At 52.9% G+C, this 17,806-nt stretch overlaps 1 protein-coding gene across 1 annotated transcript in view; it reads left to right on the forward strand.

Annotated features, from left to right (window-relative positions):
• The first annotated feature begins 8,141 nt into the window (after positions 1–8,141).
• PYGM (glycogen phosphorylase, muscle associated) overlaps positions 8,142–17,806 on the forward strand; it is a 30,649-nt gene continuing 20,984 nt past the window's right edge. The window contains exons 1-6 of the mRNA XM_066610150.1: positions 8,142–8,517; positions 13,862–13,963; positions 14,436–14,514; positions 15,290–15,525; positions 16,487–16,598; positions 17,538–17,620. Coding sequence (XP_066466247.1) covers positions 8,275–8,517; positions 13,862–13,963; positions 14,436–14,514; positions 15,290–15,525; positions 16,487–16,598; positions 17,538–17,620 — 855 coding nt within the window. The 5' untranslated portion in view covers positions 8,142–8,274. The remainder of the gene's footprint in view (positions 8,518–13,861; positions 13,964–14,435; positions 14,515–15,289; positions 15,526–16,486; positions 16,599–17,537; positions 17,621–17,806) is intronic.

Genomic DNA, 17,806 nt, shown 5'->3' on the forward strand with positions numbered 1-17,806 from the left:
GCCTACACCATGGCTTCCTCATGAGGAAGATGATTGAACCATTCACTAATGAGGCTATACTATATCTCCAAAACTAGACGTGATAGGGCAAAACAGATGCCATTTTTGGAATCAGCACCCCAAATTCATATCAAACCACCATAAAGTTTGGGGAAAACTTTTCTGACCCTCAATTTTGTAGGTCTGTGTTATTGGTTCCTTTCCTTTGACTGTTTGACCCAGCCACCCTCCTCAGAGCCCTTTAACTCCATCTCCTCAGCAGTCACTGGACATTGTCTCTGCCCCTGTGAGGGCTTAGATGGTCCTGTCTGTTTCCTTGTGAAGTGACAAGTAGCACTAGTGTTAAAAAGGGGGCAACCATATGGGCAGAGGCAAACTGCCCTTTAAAATGAAATCATGTTCTTTTGAGTTCTGTTCAAGACTGGAGAGTCCGTACTGGGTGAAGGTTGGGAAGCTGGAGTGGAGTGGGGAAACTGGTGGCATGTGTAGCAGGACTGGGCCAGATCTGTCTCTCATTGGTAGCTGTGGAGTGTGTGCTACACTCCACAATGTGTGCTACACATCCTCAATGTGGTGTGAAGTGCGCCGCCTCTCCGGTGCCCAGGCTTTGAGGGTCTCTACCCTCAGGCCACTTGTGTGCTACCTGAACACAAAAGCGAGAACACGCCGTTCTGAGGCTTGGAGTGGGTTTTGTTGCTGTCCTTGCATCAATCACCCCATTTAACACAAGAGTTTGAAATGGCAAAGCCAATTACAGGCGGTGGGGGGGAGTGAGAGAACAGGACAACTCGTGTCTGTTCTGAGGCTGTTGCTCCTCCTGCTGCCCCACCAGGCACAAACACCCTGGAGAGGGGAGCAAAAGCCTTTTTGGCCAAGAAACAGGCAACTCTCCTCCGCTGTGCCTTGTCTTGGTGCGAGGCTTAGAATTTAAATTAGGCAAAAGCTGGGGAGGGGAGTGCTTTGGCACCTTGCTCTTAAGTGCTGCTTTCCCGTATGGTGGCAGGCAGACAGAACAGTTGGGACAAGAGCCACAACATTGAGCTCTAACAGCAACTAGCCCAAAAGAGCTTGTAACCTTCAGGGCTGATGCCGGTAGCTTGTGAGGAAGGGCCTTCCTGCTGAAGTCTTCTGCTGCTTGCGTTACCAGTGCCAGGATTGTGTCAAATGGTGCGCACCTGCTTGCTGGCACCACACTTTGTCCCTTGCATATTTCAGTGTAGCCAGGGATGGGGAGTCTTTGTGCGAGCTCCAGTGCAAATATGCCTCCCTCTGTCCTGGAGCTGGGAGGTAGGCCACTTCTAAGAATAGGCCCACAGGCACAGGAAAGAGATCCGTTGGTGGGCTCATTAGCTGGTTTGTGGAATGGGGGGCAAAATACAGGTGAGCAAGGCAGCCAGTCATCCCTATGCTGCTTTGGTAGTCTGTCCCAGCCTGGAGGCGAGGAGACTGGATCACACCCTGGAAACACCTCGTAGGCTCTGAGAAGTGTAGGTGCTGTGTAAAATGGGTGTCGGCTTGCACAGTATTTTGAGGCCTGCATGCTCTTGGTGAACTGGTGGTGTCCGTGAGATTACAGCACAGCAGATGGGGCAAGTGCTTTCCCCCCCCCCCATTTGAGAAAGAGAAGCATCTCCAGAGTAGAGAGGGGTGGGGAGAGCCTGCAGCCTTAAGTCTCTAAGGCTTTGGGTTTCATCTGCAGTGTTGCTCAAGTCTCTTGGCTTTATGGCTTGACCTTTTGGGTGCCTGTGCTGAGATTTCATTGGAGCCTTGCTTTGAAGATGCTAGACAATTTGGCAGAGGAAAAATTGGATTCCCATCTCAGCCTGGCTCCCTGCAAGGAAGGGAGTGGAGCGGGCTGTACCCCTTCAAGCTAGGTGCCTGGTGCCACCATCCAGAGATGCTTGCCCCCATAATTTGGTGGGAGTGAGCCAAGTCTCACCACTATTTCAAAGGCCTAACTAACATTTTGCAACACCTGTGGCTTCTCTGTCTCTTGTGCTACTGAAGTTGCCCAGGAAGTTTACAGCCGCTGGGTGTGAGGTGTGCCCTCTCTGTACCGATTGCACCTGTTACTTGCCATGCAGCCTGCTGTGGGCACACTGTCAGCACATGACATAAGGACTTGCCTCTGAGACAATGGAGATCTACTCTCATCTGGTAGATCCAATGAAGGGAAGTCAAGAGCCGGCCGAATCTCATTCTCCCACTGCAAGCCATCAGGTGTCCTAATCCTGTTTGGTCAAGAGCACCCACCCTACATACAGACTGTTCTGCACAGCAGGGGAAAGCAGTGCACCTGCAGGGTTGAGCAGGTGCCACAGAGGATAGCAGGTTCCTCTGTTTGTAAGAGATGCCGAAAAGAGATATTTGGGCAGAAGCCATTTGTCCCGCAGGGTTAGAAGAATCACTGCTTCCCTAATTCTGCATGCAGGAGGTATTTTGTATTGGCAACCTCCAGTCTCGAAAGACTCTGGTATCGCGCTCTGAAAGGTGGTTCTGGCACAGCATCTAGTGTGGCTGAAAAGGCCATGACAACTGTCCATTTTGTGCAGCTAATCGCCTTCCAGGGGCCGTGGCATTTCTGCAAATGTGAAAACATGCTGCAGGGTGCATGCAATGCACCTGTTGTGTGGTGTTGCAGTGCAAAGAAAGACACAAAGGGGAACCGCGTGTCAGTTCTCTTATAAAAGCCACCTGGGACTGCTGTGCAGCCAGGGCTACTCCCTCCTATTCCCTGGATTTGAAAAGGGGAATGGAACAGAATAAGGAAGTCCAGAGGAAGAGAAGGGGGTGGGCTAAAGAGTCAGAGTTGCTGAATGTTGTGGGCATTCGAGCCTCCCATTCTCTTATCTACACTTTTTTTCCAGCCAGGGAGGGGGAGAGGGAGGTAATGGGTGCCTCCATCCTCTGAGGCCACTGCCTCAGTGGGTCATGTGGCTGGACCAACCCTGCCTGCATTGTGTAGCCAGAACCACTCCTGGTGCTTTTCTGGCCTGTTGAAACGTCTGCGTTCTTGGTGCTTCTGATCAAGCTGTTGCTTTTGCTCACTGGGGACCCATTTCAAAGTCCCGATGCTGGAAGAATTTTTAGCTAGGGAGTGGGGGGAGACCTGCAAGCCAGATGAGCTGGGGTGAAGATGGACAGCTAGAAGAGGTTGTGGCTGGGGGGAGGTCCCTGGTTCTGATATTTATGGGAACGGTTGCACAAGCCACTGCCAGGACTACATCTCCCAGCAATCCTTAGAGCCAACACAGTACAGTCTCAATGGCTGCACAGGATGCAATGCTAAATACTGTCCAGGGTGCGTCCTGGCTCGGTGGCCTGGCCTTTCTCTGAAGGTCACAGTATTTATAGGGCTGCTGCTGAGTGGCAGGCGCAGGGGAAGTATTTTCATCCCAGAAGGAATTCAGAGCTGGAACAGCCTCGTAGAGCGGTAGCATAGCTAAGGGGGTGCAGCAGGGTAGCAACTGCAGTGGACAAGAAGATTTGGGGAGGGGGGAATCCTGAGCTTAACACTAGTGGCCAAAACTGTGAAAACCTTGGTGTTTTTGAATAATACCTTCATGTTATATACCAGCCATTTTCAACCACTGTGCCATGGCACACTGGTGTGCCATGGATGGTCTACAGGTATGCCACGGGAGTTTGGAGGAGGATCATTTGTTAATAGGGCCACTGGGGGGTGTGAGCCCCTGCTGTCAGTGTGGTGTACCTTGTCAATTGTCAAAAAAAACTGATGGTGTGCCTTGACAGTTTTAGTGTCTTGTCAGTGTGCCGTGAGATGAAAAAGGTTGAAAATCACTGGTATATACCAATGGATGCAGAATTTAATGCAGAATGCAATGAAACAAACTGTGTCAAAATGTCTCTGTTCTATCAAAAGTTATAACCAAATAACTAGAAGATAAAAAGCTGCATCATGAAACAAAAACTGAATTTTCTTAACTCAAAACTGACCTATGAGACTGATTGTTCTGAGAGCCAATTAAGTGTTATGATACAGCAGAGAATCAATAAGGTGTTAATTTGGGGGGAGCCTGTGGGTGAGCCAGCAGAGCAAGTGGGCAGTGAGCTACTGGGGGGAGAAGGATCCCCATTTTCATTTTTTAAAAACCCAGGCTTTTTAACTTCCAGGCTGATGTCACTTCTGGGGCATCATTTTGAGCTCGGCATTGGGCTACACCAGCCATTTTCAACCATTGTGGCGTGGCGCACTGATGTGTCGTGAATGGTCCCCAGCTGTGCCATGGGAATTTGGGAGAGGGTCATTTATCACTAGGACCATTGAGGGATGTGAGCCCCCACTGACAGCACAGTGTGCCTTGTCAATTGTCAAAAAGCTGATGGTGTGCCTTGACCATTTTAGTGTCTTGCCAGTGTACCGCGAGGTGAAAAAGGTTGAAAATCACTAGGCTACATGATCATTAGCTATGCCACTGTCATAGAGCAACATCCTGCTGTCCCAGGCTGCAGAGCAGTCTCTGGTTGTTTGCTCTCTGCTTCAGTTCCTCATCTGTGAAATGGGTGAAAGCAGAGGCTATAGTTTGCCACTGGGTAAGGAGAGGCAGAACGTGGCATACTGCCTCAGATCTTAAAAAATCTTGGCTTGGTCCTGCTGCCAGTGCTTTACTGGGGTGGGGTTATGGCCTCAGCAGGCCACCATTTTTTGGCTCCAGAATGATAGTGCATTGTTGGGAGAGGGAGAAAAGAGGGCTGGAGGAGCTATGGAGAAGAACTCCAGAGCAATGGAAGACTGGGTCACAAGAAGGGAGCGAGATGCTAAAGGGGAACTACAAGCCCTAGGGAACCATACCCCTGCTGTCCAGGGTACAGCAAATGAGTTGGCTGCAGATCGAGACAGAAATGGCACAGACATGCAAGCCCAGAGGGAGGATCTCAGCCCAAACTCTTTCCCACCTCCCCATGAGAGACACAGAAGGAGCTGCACCTACCCTCATGATTCTTCATTCATGCAGTCAGTGATGGTGCAAATGTGCAAAGGGAGAATCTGCAGGTGCCCCTGGCACAAAGCACCCCTGCCGCCTTCCCCTATATTGTTGGCAACCTTCAGTCTCAAAAGACTATGGTATCGCGCTCTGAATTGCCCTAGCACAAAGCACCCTGCTGCCTTCCCCTATAAGCTACAGCAATAACTCACAGAGCCAGCCTTGCCAATAGGCTTACACAATGCAAAGAGCAAGGACCGTGGTGGTGGGGAGAGCAATTCTGGCAGAGCTCTGGATCCCTCCACATCTAGAAGCGCCATCTATGGGGGCTCAGGACTAGCAGGCATACAGCAGCAGGCGCGATTGGAACATTGACGGGAGAGATTAGACGGGTAATGAGATTAGAGAGGAAAATTGAATGATATTAGGTAGATCTTAAGGATCAGAGGGGAGAGAATTAGGGAGGAAAGCTTTAGGAGCCCAGATAAAGAAGGATTAGAGGAAAGCACTCAAGCAAGAGGTGGAAAACCCAAGTCCTGGAGCAAGGGATTTGCTGGGTACTACAAGAGCTTTCCTAGTAGAGCCAAAATCAGGACCAGCCCACAAACTCCTGACATCTAAGTTAGCACACCACAAATGCCACCCTCAGTCGCTGCTCCTCCTACTCTTGGCATTTGCTGAGGAAGGGTGGAGGAGAAGAGAAGAGTGGGCTAGAGTGCCATCATAGAGCTCTCTAGCCCACCATCTCTCCTCCTCCCTCTTTGGCCCCATTTTCAACTGCAAGAATGGGGGAGGAGGAGGCAGAGAGAGGAGCCTAACGGATGGGTCAGCCCTGATGCAAAATATTTTAACCACCATTTTGTGTTGGCTTACATTAGGCCAACCTGTCTCCCCAAACTATCTTCTAGCAGTGTCTTTGCAGCCATTTTCTGGAGCTGCTGTGATGTCACAGAATGCTCCCAACTGCTTAGGGAAAGTTGCCAGCAATAGACTGTTGATGAGCAGTTGGAACATGAGGACAACAGCGTGAGAGAGAGGAGGGATGGTTGACATTGACCCAAAATCGGTGGGCAGATTTTATAGGATGGGACTGGAAACAGAAATCAAAGCTGTGTTATGGGAGGAGCAATTTAATTTTGCACATTTGTTTGAATGAAGCAGGTGTTTCCGTTGGTGGATGGGGTCTGTCCTTGGTGTAGAGACGACTGAGCACAGCAACTTCTGCATGCAGACCAGCCCCTCAGGTAATGGGGGCATCTGACAAACATATGAAACTGCTGCCTGCTGAGACAAATCACTGGTCCACCTGCACTATCATTGTGAACACTGACTGGCAGCAGCAGCTCCTCAGAGTTTCAGAGAGGAGGTTCTGTTGGGGTCAGGGGTTGGCCAGGTCAGGCACCGATGGAGGGCCCACATGCCTGGGCTGACTCCTGAGCTTTCAGTATCAGTGGCAGCCAAGGGAGGCTTCCAGTATGTCATCAGGAGTTTGGCACAGGATGCCATGGGAAGCCCAGTGCACAGCTTTGTCATGGGGGTCCCGACAATCTGGTACCACTACTGGTTCAAGTTATGTCCTAGTGTGTAGCTGCATACCTGCAACCAGAATTAGGACTTTGGAGCATGTGGCTGGATGAGCAGCCGTGAGCCCCAGCACCTCTCCGTCTCCAAGCTAAGCAGAGAGAGGAAACCCCCCTGGCCATGTTGTTGTTGTTGGGGCGTATGCTCAATGGACGACTGGGCAGAGGAGGCCCAAAATAGAACAGAATGTGAGCAGGCAACTTTCCCATCTGATCTCCTGTTTTTGGGGAGGTGGCAGTGGAAGGCTACACAGCAGCTGTTTGACATCACTCAACCTTGCAGGGAGTGATTTGCAGCCATTGGTGGTTCAATATAGAGGAGATGGAACCCTGCTTGGGGGGGGGGTGAGCTTGGGGAGGTGGGTGCAAAGGGGTTTCTCTCCCAGCAAGAACTATCTTGACCAAGGTCCATTCATCTGTTCCAGCTTGATGTTTCTGCACATGAAACAAATGCTCCTCCACAACCTGCCATCTCTGGGGGAATCCAACTCTGAACTGGCAAGGGTAGGGCTCTTTGGGAATACTGCATAGGGGCTTCTGGGTCAGCCTGAAATCTTCACTGCCACATTAAAGGTCCCATCCCTTGGCTCTGGGTGCTTCTTCACACTCCCTGCATTCAAGAAACAAATGGGGAATGGAGCACAAGAGAGTTGACCAGAGCATCCTCCAGGAGCCACTCTAGCCAAGTTTAGTCACTTCCTCTTCTCCACTTTGAATGGGAGTGGGAGGCAGGTGGTTGTGGACTTATGGACTGAGCAGCATTCAGTTCATTTATTATATTTATCTCAGTGGTTCCCAAACTGTGGACTGGGACCCACTGGTGTGGGTTGCGACCTGTCTTTTTGGTGGGTTGCCAAAGGGTGATGGAATGACCAGCTAACTAATTGCCTCAAACCGTGAGGCTATTCAAAGATCAGATATTGTAGCTGCTAATTACCCTGCAGAGAGCTCAGCTCCTTCAGTTTGCAAGATAGCTGCTAAGTGCCCTGTGAGGAGCTGAGCTCCTCAAGTTTGCAAGCTTGTGTAAATATAGGGAGATAAATGTTTGAGAATCTGGTTATTATTACTAATAAATATTATATAGAGAGCTCCTTTTTTAAAAGTCTTGTAAACCTAGATAGAGTGTCATTTTAAAAGGGGGTCCTGGTGCTAAAAAGTTTGGGAACCACTGATGTACCTCATTGTGCCAGGCAGTGAGCATGACCCAGACCTTTGAGCAAGGTGGTGGCATCGCCATGTCCTCAGCCAGAGAGGGGCACTCTGGTCCTGGTTTGGTGCCACAGCGCACTCTCCCCATGCTCAGTGTTGCGTGTGAGTGCAAGGAGAGGCAGACTGCTTGGGTCCCGAGTCACCCTGAAAGCCTGGGCCTTCCTCCTTGGGCTTGTGCTGTAGCACTTCACGTGGTCCACCTTTCTGAAGCAGCAGTGGAAGTATTTGGTGATGAAGTCACACCTGGGCCCTTCTGGGTTGGGAGGCCAGATGCGAGAGAGGCTCAGGTGGATCAATGCACGGAGCCTGCCACTGTTGTGGTGGCAGGGTCCAGGGCATCTGGATGTCCTCCCAGCACCTCTGCCCAGGGCGGGGGCGGAGCTCCTGGCCGGGGCGGGGCGACCCCCGCCCGCTCCTGAATAATGCAGAGGGCGGAGGTTTAAGGGAGCGCGGGGGCGCGGGGCGCACTTGCCCTGGCGAGGTGAGACCGCGCGGCCCTTCGTCCCGCAGCCCCGCCCAGCCCAGCCCCGCCAGCCAGCATGTCGCGGCCGCTGTCGGACCAGGAGAAGCGCAAGCAGATCAGCGTGCGCGGCCTGGCGGGCGTGGAGAACGTGGCCGACCTGAAGAAGAGCTTCAACCGGCACCTGCACTTCACGCTCGTCAAGGACCGCAACGTGGCCACGCCGCGCGACTACTACTTCGCCCTCGCCCACGCCGTGCGCGACCACCTCATCGGCCGCTGGATCCGCACGCAGCAGTACTACTACGAGCGCGACCCCAAGGTCGGCCCCGGGGCCCGGGCGAGCCCCCGCAGCCCCTCCCCTCCCCCGGCAGCGCTACCACGGAGGGACCCCGGGCGAGCCCCCGCAGCCCCCTCCCCTCCCCTCCCCCGGCAGCGCTACCACGGAGGGACCCCGGGCGAGCCCCGCAACCCCCTTCCCTCCCCCGGCAGCGCTACCACGGAGGGACCCCGGGGAGCCCCCGCAGCCCCCTCCCCTCCCCCGGCAGCGCTACCACGGAGGGACCCCGGGCGAGCCCCCGCAGCCCCCTCCCCTCCCCCGGCAGCGCTACCACGGAGGGACCCCGGGGAGCCCCCGCAGCCCCCTCCCCTCCCCCGGCAGCGCTACCACGGAGGGACCCCGGGCGAGCCCCCGCAGCCCCCTCCCCTCCCCTCCCCCGGCAGCGCTACCACGGAGGGACCCCGGGCGAGCCCCGCAACCCCCTTCCCTCCCCCGGCAGCGCTACCACGGAGGGACCCCGGGGAGCCCCCGCAGCCCCCTCCCCTCCCCTGGCAGCGCTACCACGGAGGGACCCCAGGCGAGCCCTTGCAGCCCCCTCCCCCGGCAGCGCTACCACGGAGGGACCCCGGGCGAGCCCCCGCAGCCCCCTCCCCTCCCCTCCCCCGGCAGCGCTACCACGAGGGACCCCAGGCGAGCCCCCGCAGCCCCCTCCCCCCGGCAGCGCTACCACGGAGGGACCCCGGGCGAGCCCCCGCAGCCCCCTCCGCTCCCCTCCCCCGGCAGCGCTACCACGGAGGGACCCCAGGAGAGGCCCCGCAGCCCCTCCCCTCCAGATTGGCTGCCCCCCCCCCAGCAGCGCTGCTACGAGAGGGACCGCAAGGTGAGCCCCCGGGCCCCTGCGGCTCCCTGCCCCCTGGATGCCCCCCCAGCAGCGCTACTACGAGTGCACCCAGCAGTATTACTATGAGAAGCAGCCCCAGGTCATCAGCCTCTGCGCCCAGTCAGCCAGCCTCGACGGGCACACCGCCCGGACCCCTCCCCCACCAGCTGGGCCCCGCAGCCCCTCGCCCTTCCCTGCCCTGCCCTCCCGGGGGCCAGGAGGCGGGCGCGCCGTCCGGGCTGCAGGAGCGGACTCGCCGGGGCTGGGCAGAGGAGGGGAGGCCCGCCAGAGCAGAGAAAGAATGGGGGCGGGGTCTCAGGGAGGAGCCGCTAGGCCCCGCCCCCACCCTTGACTTTCCGTACGCGGGGGGCCTCGATGGGGCCCTCTTGCCAACCCCTTCTGCACTCTGGGCTGACTTGGGCATCGCGTCCTCTTGGCCCACCCTGAAGTCTCATGAGACGCCTGGTTGGCAACCTTCAGTCTCGAAAGACTACGGTATAAGCCTACAGCGCCCGGTATTCCCAGGCGGTCTCCCATCCAAGTACTCACCAGGCCTGACCCTGCTTAGCTTCCGAGATCATGGTATAAGCCTACAGCACCCGGTATTCCCAGGCGGTCTCCCATCCAAGTACTAACCAGGCCTGTCCCTGCTTTGCTTCCGAGATCATGGTATAAGCCTACAGCGCCCAGTATTCCCAGGCGGTCTCCCATCCAAGTACTAACCAGGCCTGACCCTGCTTAGCTTCTGAGATCAGACATGGACGCCTAGATCCTCCTATGCACGTGTGAAGGAACCCCTGTCTCCAGACCCGTGTCAGTTCATCCCCCTTTCTCCCACCCCGCATCTTTGCATCGTTTGAATGACCGAAGGAGCTCTGTGTAGTGTAGGAGCCAGCCTGATATTTCTTCAGGGAGGGAGGGGGGAGGAGGAGTGGGCAGGTCTCCAAACTCCAGCCTTCATCCTTGGGGGGGGAGGCGAGATCAGCCAGCCTTGGGTGGGTATTAATAGCTCCTTGAGATGTCCTGTATGGAAGGTGCCAGTGGGAGGGCAATTTCCTGGTGGCACAAGATTCTAGGAGGCATTAGTAAAAAGATGCTCAAACATTTATCTCCTTATGAACAACACAACCTATAAAAAACACAACCTTGCAAACTGCAGGAGCTGAGCTCTTTGCAGGGCAGTTAGCAGCTCTCTGATTTTTGAATAGCCTCAGGGCTGGAGGCAGTTTGGTATCTCATCTCTCCATGACCCTGTTTTCCTTGGAGGCTCTGTGGGACCCACCAGAAATCCCTTTGGGGGAGGCTGTTAAGAAGCAGGATTATGCCAGAAGTTCAGCTATCCAGCTTTTTATGGCAACTCCCTTTATTCTTTGCTTTTAATCCCAGTGAATGAGGTAGCTTACAGCTATTGGTGAAGGGGACAGAAACACTTTGCGTATGCTCAGAGGCACTCTTGCTGTAATTGAAAATAGTTACAGACTTAATGCTGTCTAAATATTAAATGGTACAGCCTTGTTTTATGGGGCTGTCCTAGGACAGCCCTCTAAATAGCCTAGTTCTAATTATTGTCTCCATTTTACAGATTTGGAAACTGAGGCTGCACACCTGTGTTTCAGCTGAGCTGAGACTGGAATGTGGGATTCTCAGCCCATTCTTGTAACTAACATGACAACCCTTTTTGGAAAAGTGCCAGACATACCTCACCTCTAGGCAGAGAAAGACTCCCCAGGGCCAACCCAGAACCTCCAGGGATTAAGAAGGAAGAGGCTTACAGTGCTATCCTATAGGTTTACTTGGAAGTCAATCCCAATGCATTTGATTGGGACTTAAATCACATAACCTGGTCACAGAATGTACATCTGAAGGGTTGTAATCCTATGACACTTCCTTGAGAGTAAGCCCCACTGAATGCAGTGGGATTTGCTTCTGAGTAGACAAGCATAGGCTTGGACTGTCTCTTCTGGTCTCCTGCTTCTGCTGAGGCTGACTGGTCTGCAGGAACTGCCACGGCACAGAAGACAGCCTTGAGTCGTTCCTTTCCCGTTAAATTTAGCCCAGCCTGACATTTTGCGGTGAACTTTTGCCATTTAATTTGGGAGATGGCCTGTGTCAGCAGGGCCAAAGACGCTCTAGAGAAGGACACCAGATATGGGTGGCTGAAGCACACCCAAGATGGGCCAGGATCGCTTTGCTTCATCGCAAAAGGTCAGTTGGCCGAGGGAGAAGTTAACGGTTGAGGCTTTCTGCTTCTGGGGACACCTGATTGCAGGATTGCTGTGCTACAAAAATGATCTCTTTTCCTCCTCTCCCCCCCCCCCCGACACAGCATGGCCAACCTTTGGCATCTCACCAGGGCCCGCAGTTTACCCCAGTTCATTTTCAATGCTAAATCAGTATTTCTCAAACTGCGGGTCAGAACCCACTTGGTGGGTCAGGACCCGATTTCTGGTGAACCCTGCAGAGCCTCCGAGAAACATGGGTGATGAAAAGATCAGATAACTAATGGCCACCAGCCCTGAGGCTGTTCAAAAATCAGAGAGCTGCTAATGGCCCTGCAAAGAGCTGAGCTCCTGCAGTTTGCAAGCTTGTGTCATCAGGGGGCTGGAGGACAAGCCCTACGAGGAAAGGTTGAGGGAACTTGGCATGCTCAGCCTGGAGAAGAGAAGGCTGAGAGGGGATATGAGCGCTCTCTTCAAATACCTGAAGGGCTGCCCTGTGGAAGAAGGGAATCATTTATTCTCAGCTGTCTCTGAAAGCAGAACTAGAACCAGTGGCTACAAACTGCAAGAGAGGAGATTCCGACTGGGCATCAGGAAAAATTCAGGGCGGTTCGGCAGTGGCACAGATTGCCGAGGGAGGTGGTGGACTCTCCCTCACTGGAGATACTCAAGCAGAGGCTCAACAAGCACCTGTTGGAGATGCTCTAAGACAGGGGTGTCAAACATAAGGCCCAGGGGTCAGATGTGGCCCTCAAAAGCTTTTTATCCGGCCCTCAGGCTCTCAGCTTCTGAGCAGTGCTGAGGTGTTACTGCTGAAAGGGCAGCCCCCATGAAAATTGGGCTGTCCCTTATCTTGAAGTATGACCAAGATTTGCATGTTTTCTCTTCTGTCATTTGCTGAGTGAGAAAAAGTGTTTATTTTTGGTTATGACCTGTTTAGTGACATCACTTTCTGTCTAATGACATTGCTTTCGGCCCTCAGCAGACATGATGTCTATTCGGCCCTCTGTGTGAAACGAGTTTGACACCCTTGCTCTAAGAGGATTTCCTGCCTAAGGCAAGGGGTTGGAATAGATGATCTATTAGGAACCTTCCAACTCTATGATTCTGTGATTCTATAAGAAGCTCAATGTCTGAGTGTCTTTTTTCTGGTGTGTCTTTTTCCCCAAGTCACTCCATGACAGGTCGTGGGTGCAGGTGAAGTCTTTTCCTTGCCTGAATGCAGCCCCTGGAGAAGAACCTCTTAGAAACTAACCAAAGCAGGGCCATTGGTGTCAGGGACAGGGCTTGACCATTCAGGCAATACTGATCAGTTTTGTGCACAAGTTTGTGCATAATTTTTTCAGCAGCAGATTGGTGGGGGACGCCCACTCTACCCACCCACAGTCCCTCCTTCTCCTCCCACTTGCAGGTCTGGAAAATGGGGCACCTTCCCAGTGGCGTCACTAGGATTCGCGTTCCCTGGTGCGGGAGGCCTTCGCATCACCCCATGCAGTGGGCGGGGCAACGCCCCAGGTGGTGGGCGTGGTGATGTACCATCGCCCTGCCCCACTGGTTTTTTGGCTGTACCTTTTGTTAGAACACAGATATTTCAACGTGGTTTGTTTCATTGCATTCTGCGTGAAATTACGCATAGATTGATATATAACATGATGGGATTATTCCTCCAAATTCTTTTAGTAATTTGAAAACTTGTAGAGTCTGTCTCTCTCTCTCTCTCTCTCTCTCTCTCTCACACACACACACACACACACACACACACACGTCAACTTACTAACACCTTATTGAAGCAGTTCTCAAACTTTTAGCACTGGAACCCACTTTTAGAATGACAATCTCTCCAGGACCCATTGGAAGTGATGTCATGGTCAGAAGTGGCTTTTGGCCTGATCCAGCAGGGTTCTTCTTATGCAAATTCTTTCCATCAACCCATCTGCCTTCCCTTCCCCAGTGCTGCCCTTTGTGTCTGTTTCCAAGTTTGCAAGCCCGTCAGGAAAATGACTTGACCTCTTGTACAGAATAAATACACATCTTTCTCCTGTTTACCCCCAGAATCCATCAGTCTTTTCTTCTGTCCTGTCTTTCTTGCCAACCTCTAGACTGTAAGCCTGTTGGGGCAAGGATTTTCCTCTCATTCTTTGCCAAATTCTACAGCACTGTATGGGATATGATGATGATTAACATCACCAGTGTTAACTGAAGCATAGATGTCTTGTTCTGTCTTGATGTTAGCACCAGTTTCAAGGCTCCTGCTCTTAGCTAACCCTTATCTTCTTTTCCCCTCCAGCGTATATATTACCTCTCCTTGGAGTTCTACATGGGCCGCACCTTGCAAAACACAATGGTCAACCTAGGCCTACAGAATGCTTGTGATGAAGCAACTTACCAGGTTTGAGGGTTGCCAGTGGGCTTTTTGGTGGGGATGGGGAGGATGAAGGACTGGGAGGGTGTGTGAGGCAGGAGCGTGGAGTTGTGAAGCTGTAGACCTGAAGCCGCATGCCAAATGCTGTCCTCCCCTACCCGGTTATTTTTTCCTCCTTCTTTCACTCCACAGATTAGAATAAGAAGAGGAAAATGCAACAAAAGAGGAAGTGTGGAGGAACCCACCATCTCCTATCCTCTACACTTCCTCTTTTGCTTTCTCCTCTGCACTTCCTCTTCCCCTCCTTTCTCCCCTTCATTTGCTTCTCCCACTCTCTGGATTTGAAAGCAGTGGCCAGCCTTCCCACCCATCCACGGCCTGCTTCAATCCGCTTGGTGGCTGAGGACAGTGGGACTTTGGAGCCTGAGCAGATTCTTGGTCTGTGGCCTTTTTTGAAATCACTTAACTTCCTCTTATCATCATCCCTTCCCATCTATAGCTGGGCCTGGATATGGAAGAGCTGCAAGAGATCGAGGAAGACGCTGGTCTGGGCAATGGAGGGCTGGGGCGTCTAGCAGGTGAGCAGTGATGTCTGAATTTATCTTGAGAATTAACCCCCATGGTAAAGTTTTAGCCTTGGTCCACATAAGATGAGGTGAAAGGATGAGCAAGTGCCCCCTGGACCAATAGCGAGCTCTGTGGCAACTGGAAGGAGAGAAACCCCTAGTTTGCACATGCTCAGAGTACTGGTACTTTGCTTCCAAGACTCTAGCCCAGCGTTTCTCACACTGTGGGCCGGGACACGCTAGGTGAGTCATGAGCCAATTTGCGGTGGGTTGTGTAGCACCTAGCTCAGTGGCCACTGAAAATACAGAGCGGAAAATACAAGGTGCAGAGCTGCTGGGCAGGGCAAGCTCCCAGTGGGGGAGAGGCCTGGTGCTTCACCCTGAACAGGTGGGGGTGCTGGAAAGGAGGGGGGTGCCGTGTGGTTGGCGAAGAATCCAAGTCTGGGTTCTGCTTTGACTTCTGAGCTGGAATGTTTGAATTCCAAGCTCTGCAAGAGAACAGCACAGGCGCGCTGTGTAGCAGGACCTTTGACGGATCATGACCGAGGTTTGACGCCTAAACTGATGATGTCACTTCCAGCTGTGACATCAGTTCCAGGCTAATGACGTCACTCCTGGTGGGTCCTGACGGACTGTTATTCTAAAAAGTGGGTCCTGGTGCTAATAAGTTTTAGAACCACTGCTGTAGCCCACCCCCTTCCACACTTCCAGGCTCTCACCCACCATTCAGTGTTGGGCATTTAGCACTTGGCACTCACTCTCCTTCTCCTTCTGCTGCCTGACCCAGCTTGCTTCCTGGACTCCATGGCGACCCTGGGCCTGGCCGCCTACGGCTACGGGATCCGCTATGAGTTTGGGATCTTCAACCAGAAGATCCTCGGGGGCTGGCAGGTGGAAGAGGCGGACGACTGGCTGCGCTATGGCAACCCCTGGGAGAAGGCACGCCCTGAGTACATGATCCCCGTGCACTTCTATGGGAATGTCCAGCACACTGCAGATGGGGTGAAGTGGGCTGACACACAGGTGAGGGAGAACATTGGCTTTTGGATGGGAAGGGGCTGGGGCTCACTGGTGGAGCCCAGCTTTGCATGCTGAGTGTCCCAGGTTCGACCCCTGGTAGACTGGGGAAAGTCCCCTGGCTTGAAGTCCTGAAGAGCTGCTGTTGCAAGTCACTGCTTCACAGTGCTGAGCTGGGGGGACAGAAGGTCTGGTGCAGTCAGAAGCAACTCTTGTTACGCCCCTATTTAGTATAGTCAGTACAGCCATGATAAGCTTGTGTATGTTTGTGTGCATTCAGTGTAGGACAATGAATTCTCCCCTCCAGCAACAACAGCAGCAAATGGTCTCTGCCCCAAAGGGCTTCCAATTGAGTAGATTCTATGGGGTCCAATAATTATGGAGGGGAATTATGGCACGGGGAGGGCCAGCACATGCAGAGTGTGCAGGGAGCAGTTTGAGTTGAGCTGGGTGAGTTGAAGGGGTCAGTCTGGGGAAGAGAGGGGGGTGAGCGTGTTTTGATATGCAGAGGTGCTTTGGTCCCAGGAGGATGTCACAGCTGAAGACTTGGAGATGGGAAGCCCCAGTTGTCAGCAGGTAGCAGAGAGAGTGAGGGAAAGGGAAACGGTGCATTACCTGTTGTAATGAGGACTAGAAACGTGAGGATGATGCAGGGAGCTGGGGCACAATCTGAAGGAAAGGGAAGAGGAGAAGAGAGTGGTGCAATCTGGAGAGAAAGCCAGCAAGGAGGTTAATAGAGCATTCTCTTTGAACTCACAGCCAGGGAGCAAGGACTCCTGGGGCTTCGCTTGGAACTTGCAGGGAATCCTGCCTTCTGTGTGTGTATGAGTATCTGTGTACACCAGTATCTGTGTGTGTGTGTGTATCTGGGCCAGGCTTGGTCTGTGACAGTGGTGTGGGGCAGACCAGGCCCTACAGGGGTTTCTGGGCCCAGTGCTGAGTCGTTCCCCCTCCTCTCCCCTTGCAGGTTGTCCTGGCCTTGCCCTATGACACCCCCGTTCCCGGGTACCGCAACAACACTGTCAACACAATGCGGCTGTGGTCTGCTCGGGCCCCCAACGAGTTCAATCTGAAGGACTGTAAGTGGGTCAAGGGGCTCCCCTTTCTGCTAGACAGAGGCGGTGAGGGAGGGGTTTGGCCCAAAGGCCCTTTTTTCTTCTAGGGGAGCTGAACCATTGCAAGTCTGGGTTCACTTCCAAGTAATTTGATTTTTTCTTTGTCAGATGCTTATTTTTTAAAAGTGGTTTGGAGGCCAGAGGCTCTGAACCAGTTTTAAAGCCTTTTCAAGCAGAATAAGAGCCAGTTTTTTTTTTGCTGTCAGTGTCGCTATATAAAAGGAACGGTAGCAGGAATGATTGGTCTTGGGGGAAATATTTATTCTTGTTAAGCTCTTTGTTGTGTTGGATGTTTTAAAATACGCTGCACCAGGACAAGAAAGCATCACACCATTGCAAACAGAGTGCATTGCTTTGGCGAGTTGCTTATTTAGAACCCTGTTGCATTTTTTCAGGATATTATACTTCCAGTTCAGGTTCCAAGTGGCAGGTGGTATAATGTCATGGAGAAGTGACAGAGCTGCTAATCAGGGCTTTCCCTGAGTTTGAATCTCATCTCTGCTAAGAACTCACTAGGTGTCCTTAGACAAAAATGCCTCCTTCTCAGCCTCGGTCTTCCCCACCTGCAAAATGGGGATAATAATTTCTCACCTGACAGGGTGGTTGAAAGGGTACCATCAAGGGAAAGCACTTTGCACACCCAGAAAGCGTTAGATAAATGTGATTGGCCAAGAGGTTTTAGGTTTGGGTTGATTGAATTGAAGCAGTTTGAGGCAGCTTTCCAACTCATGCAGATGGAGTCGGAATGGGGGGTTCAGGGGTTGGCACCTGACATTTTGACACCCAGCAGGATCTCCCCACATCCTCCATCTTGCTTTTATTCCCCAGGATCCTTGGGGGCACCTCTGTTTGAGTTAATGGTGCTGATTCTCTGTTTGATCTATTTCTCCTTCGCCTCCCCAGTTAACGTTGGTGGCTACATCCAGGCGGTGCTGGACCGAAACTTGGCCGAGAACATTTCTCGCGTGCTGTATCCCAACGACAACGTAGGTTTCTGCTCCCGCTACCCCAGCCGCCTGTCCTCTGTCCTGGCAAATGGGTCAGGGAGCTTTCCAGAAATGAGAAGGGCAGTGTTGTCATCCTTTAACAGTTGTGGTGGGGCTAATGCAGAGGCTGGTTTTGCTGGCAACCCTGGGAGGGCCCATCCTTGAGGTCTACTGAGACGATTGCCT

This window comes from Tiliqua scincoides, chromosome 15, assembly GCF_035046505.1.
Source record: "Tiliqua scincoides isolate rTilSci1 chromosome 15, rTilSci1.hap2, whole genome shotgun sequence".
Taxonomy (NCBI): domain Eukaryota; kingdom Metazoa; phylum Chordata; class Lepidosauria; order Squamata; family Scincidae; genus Tiliqua; species Tiliqua scincoides.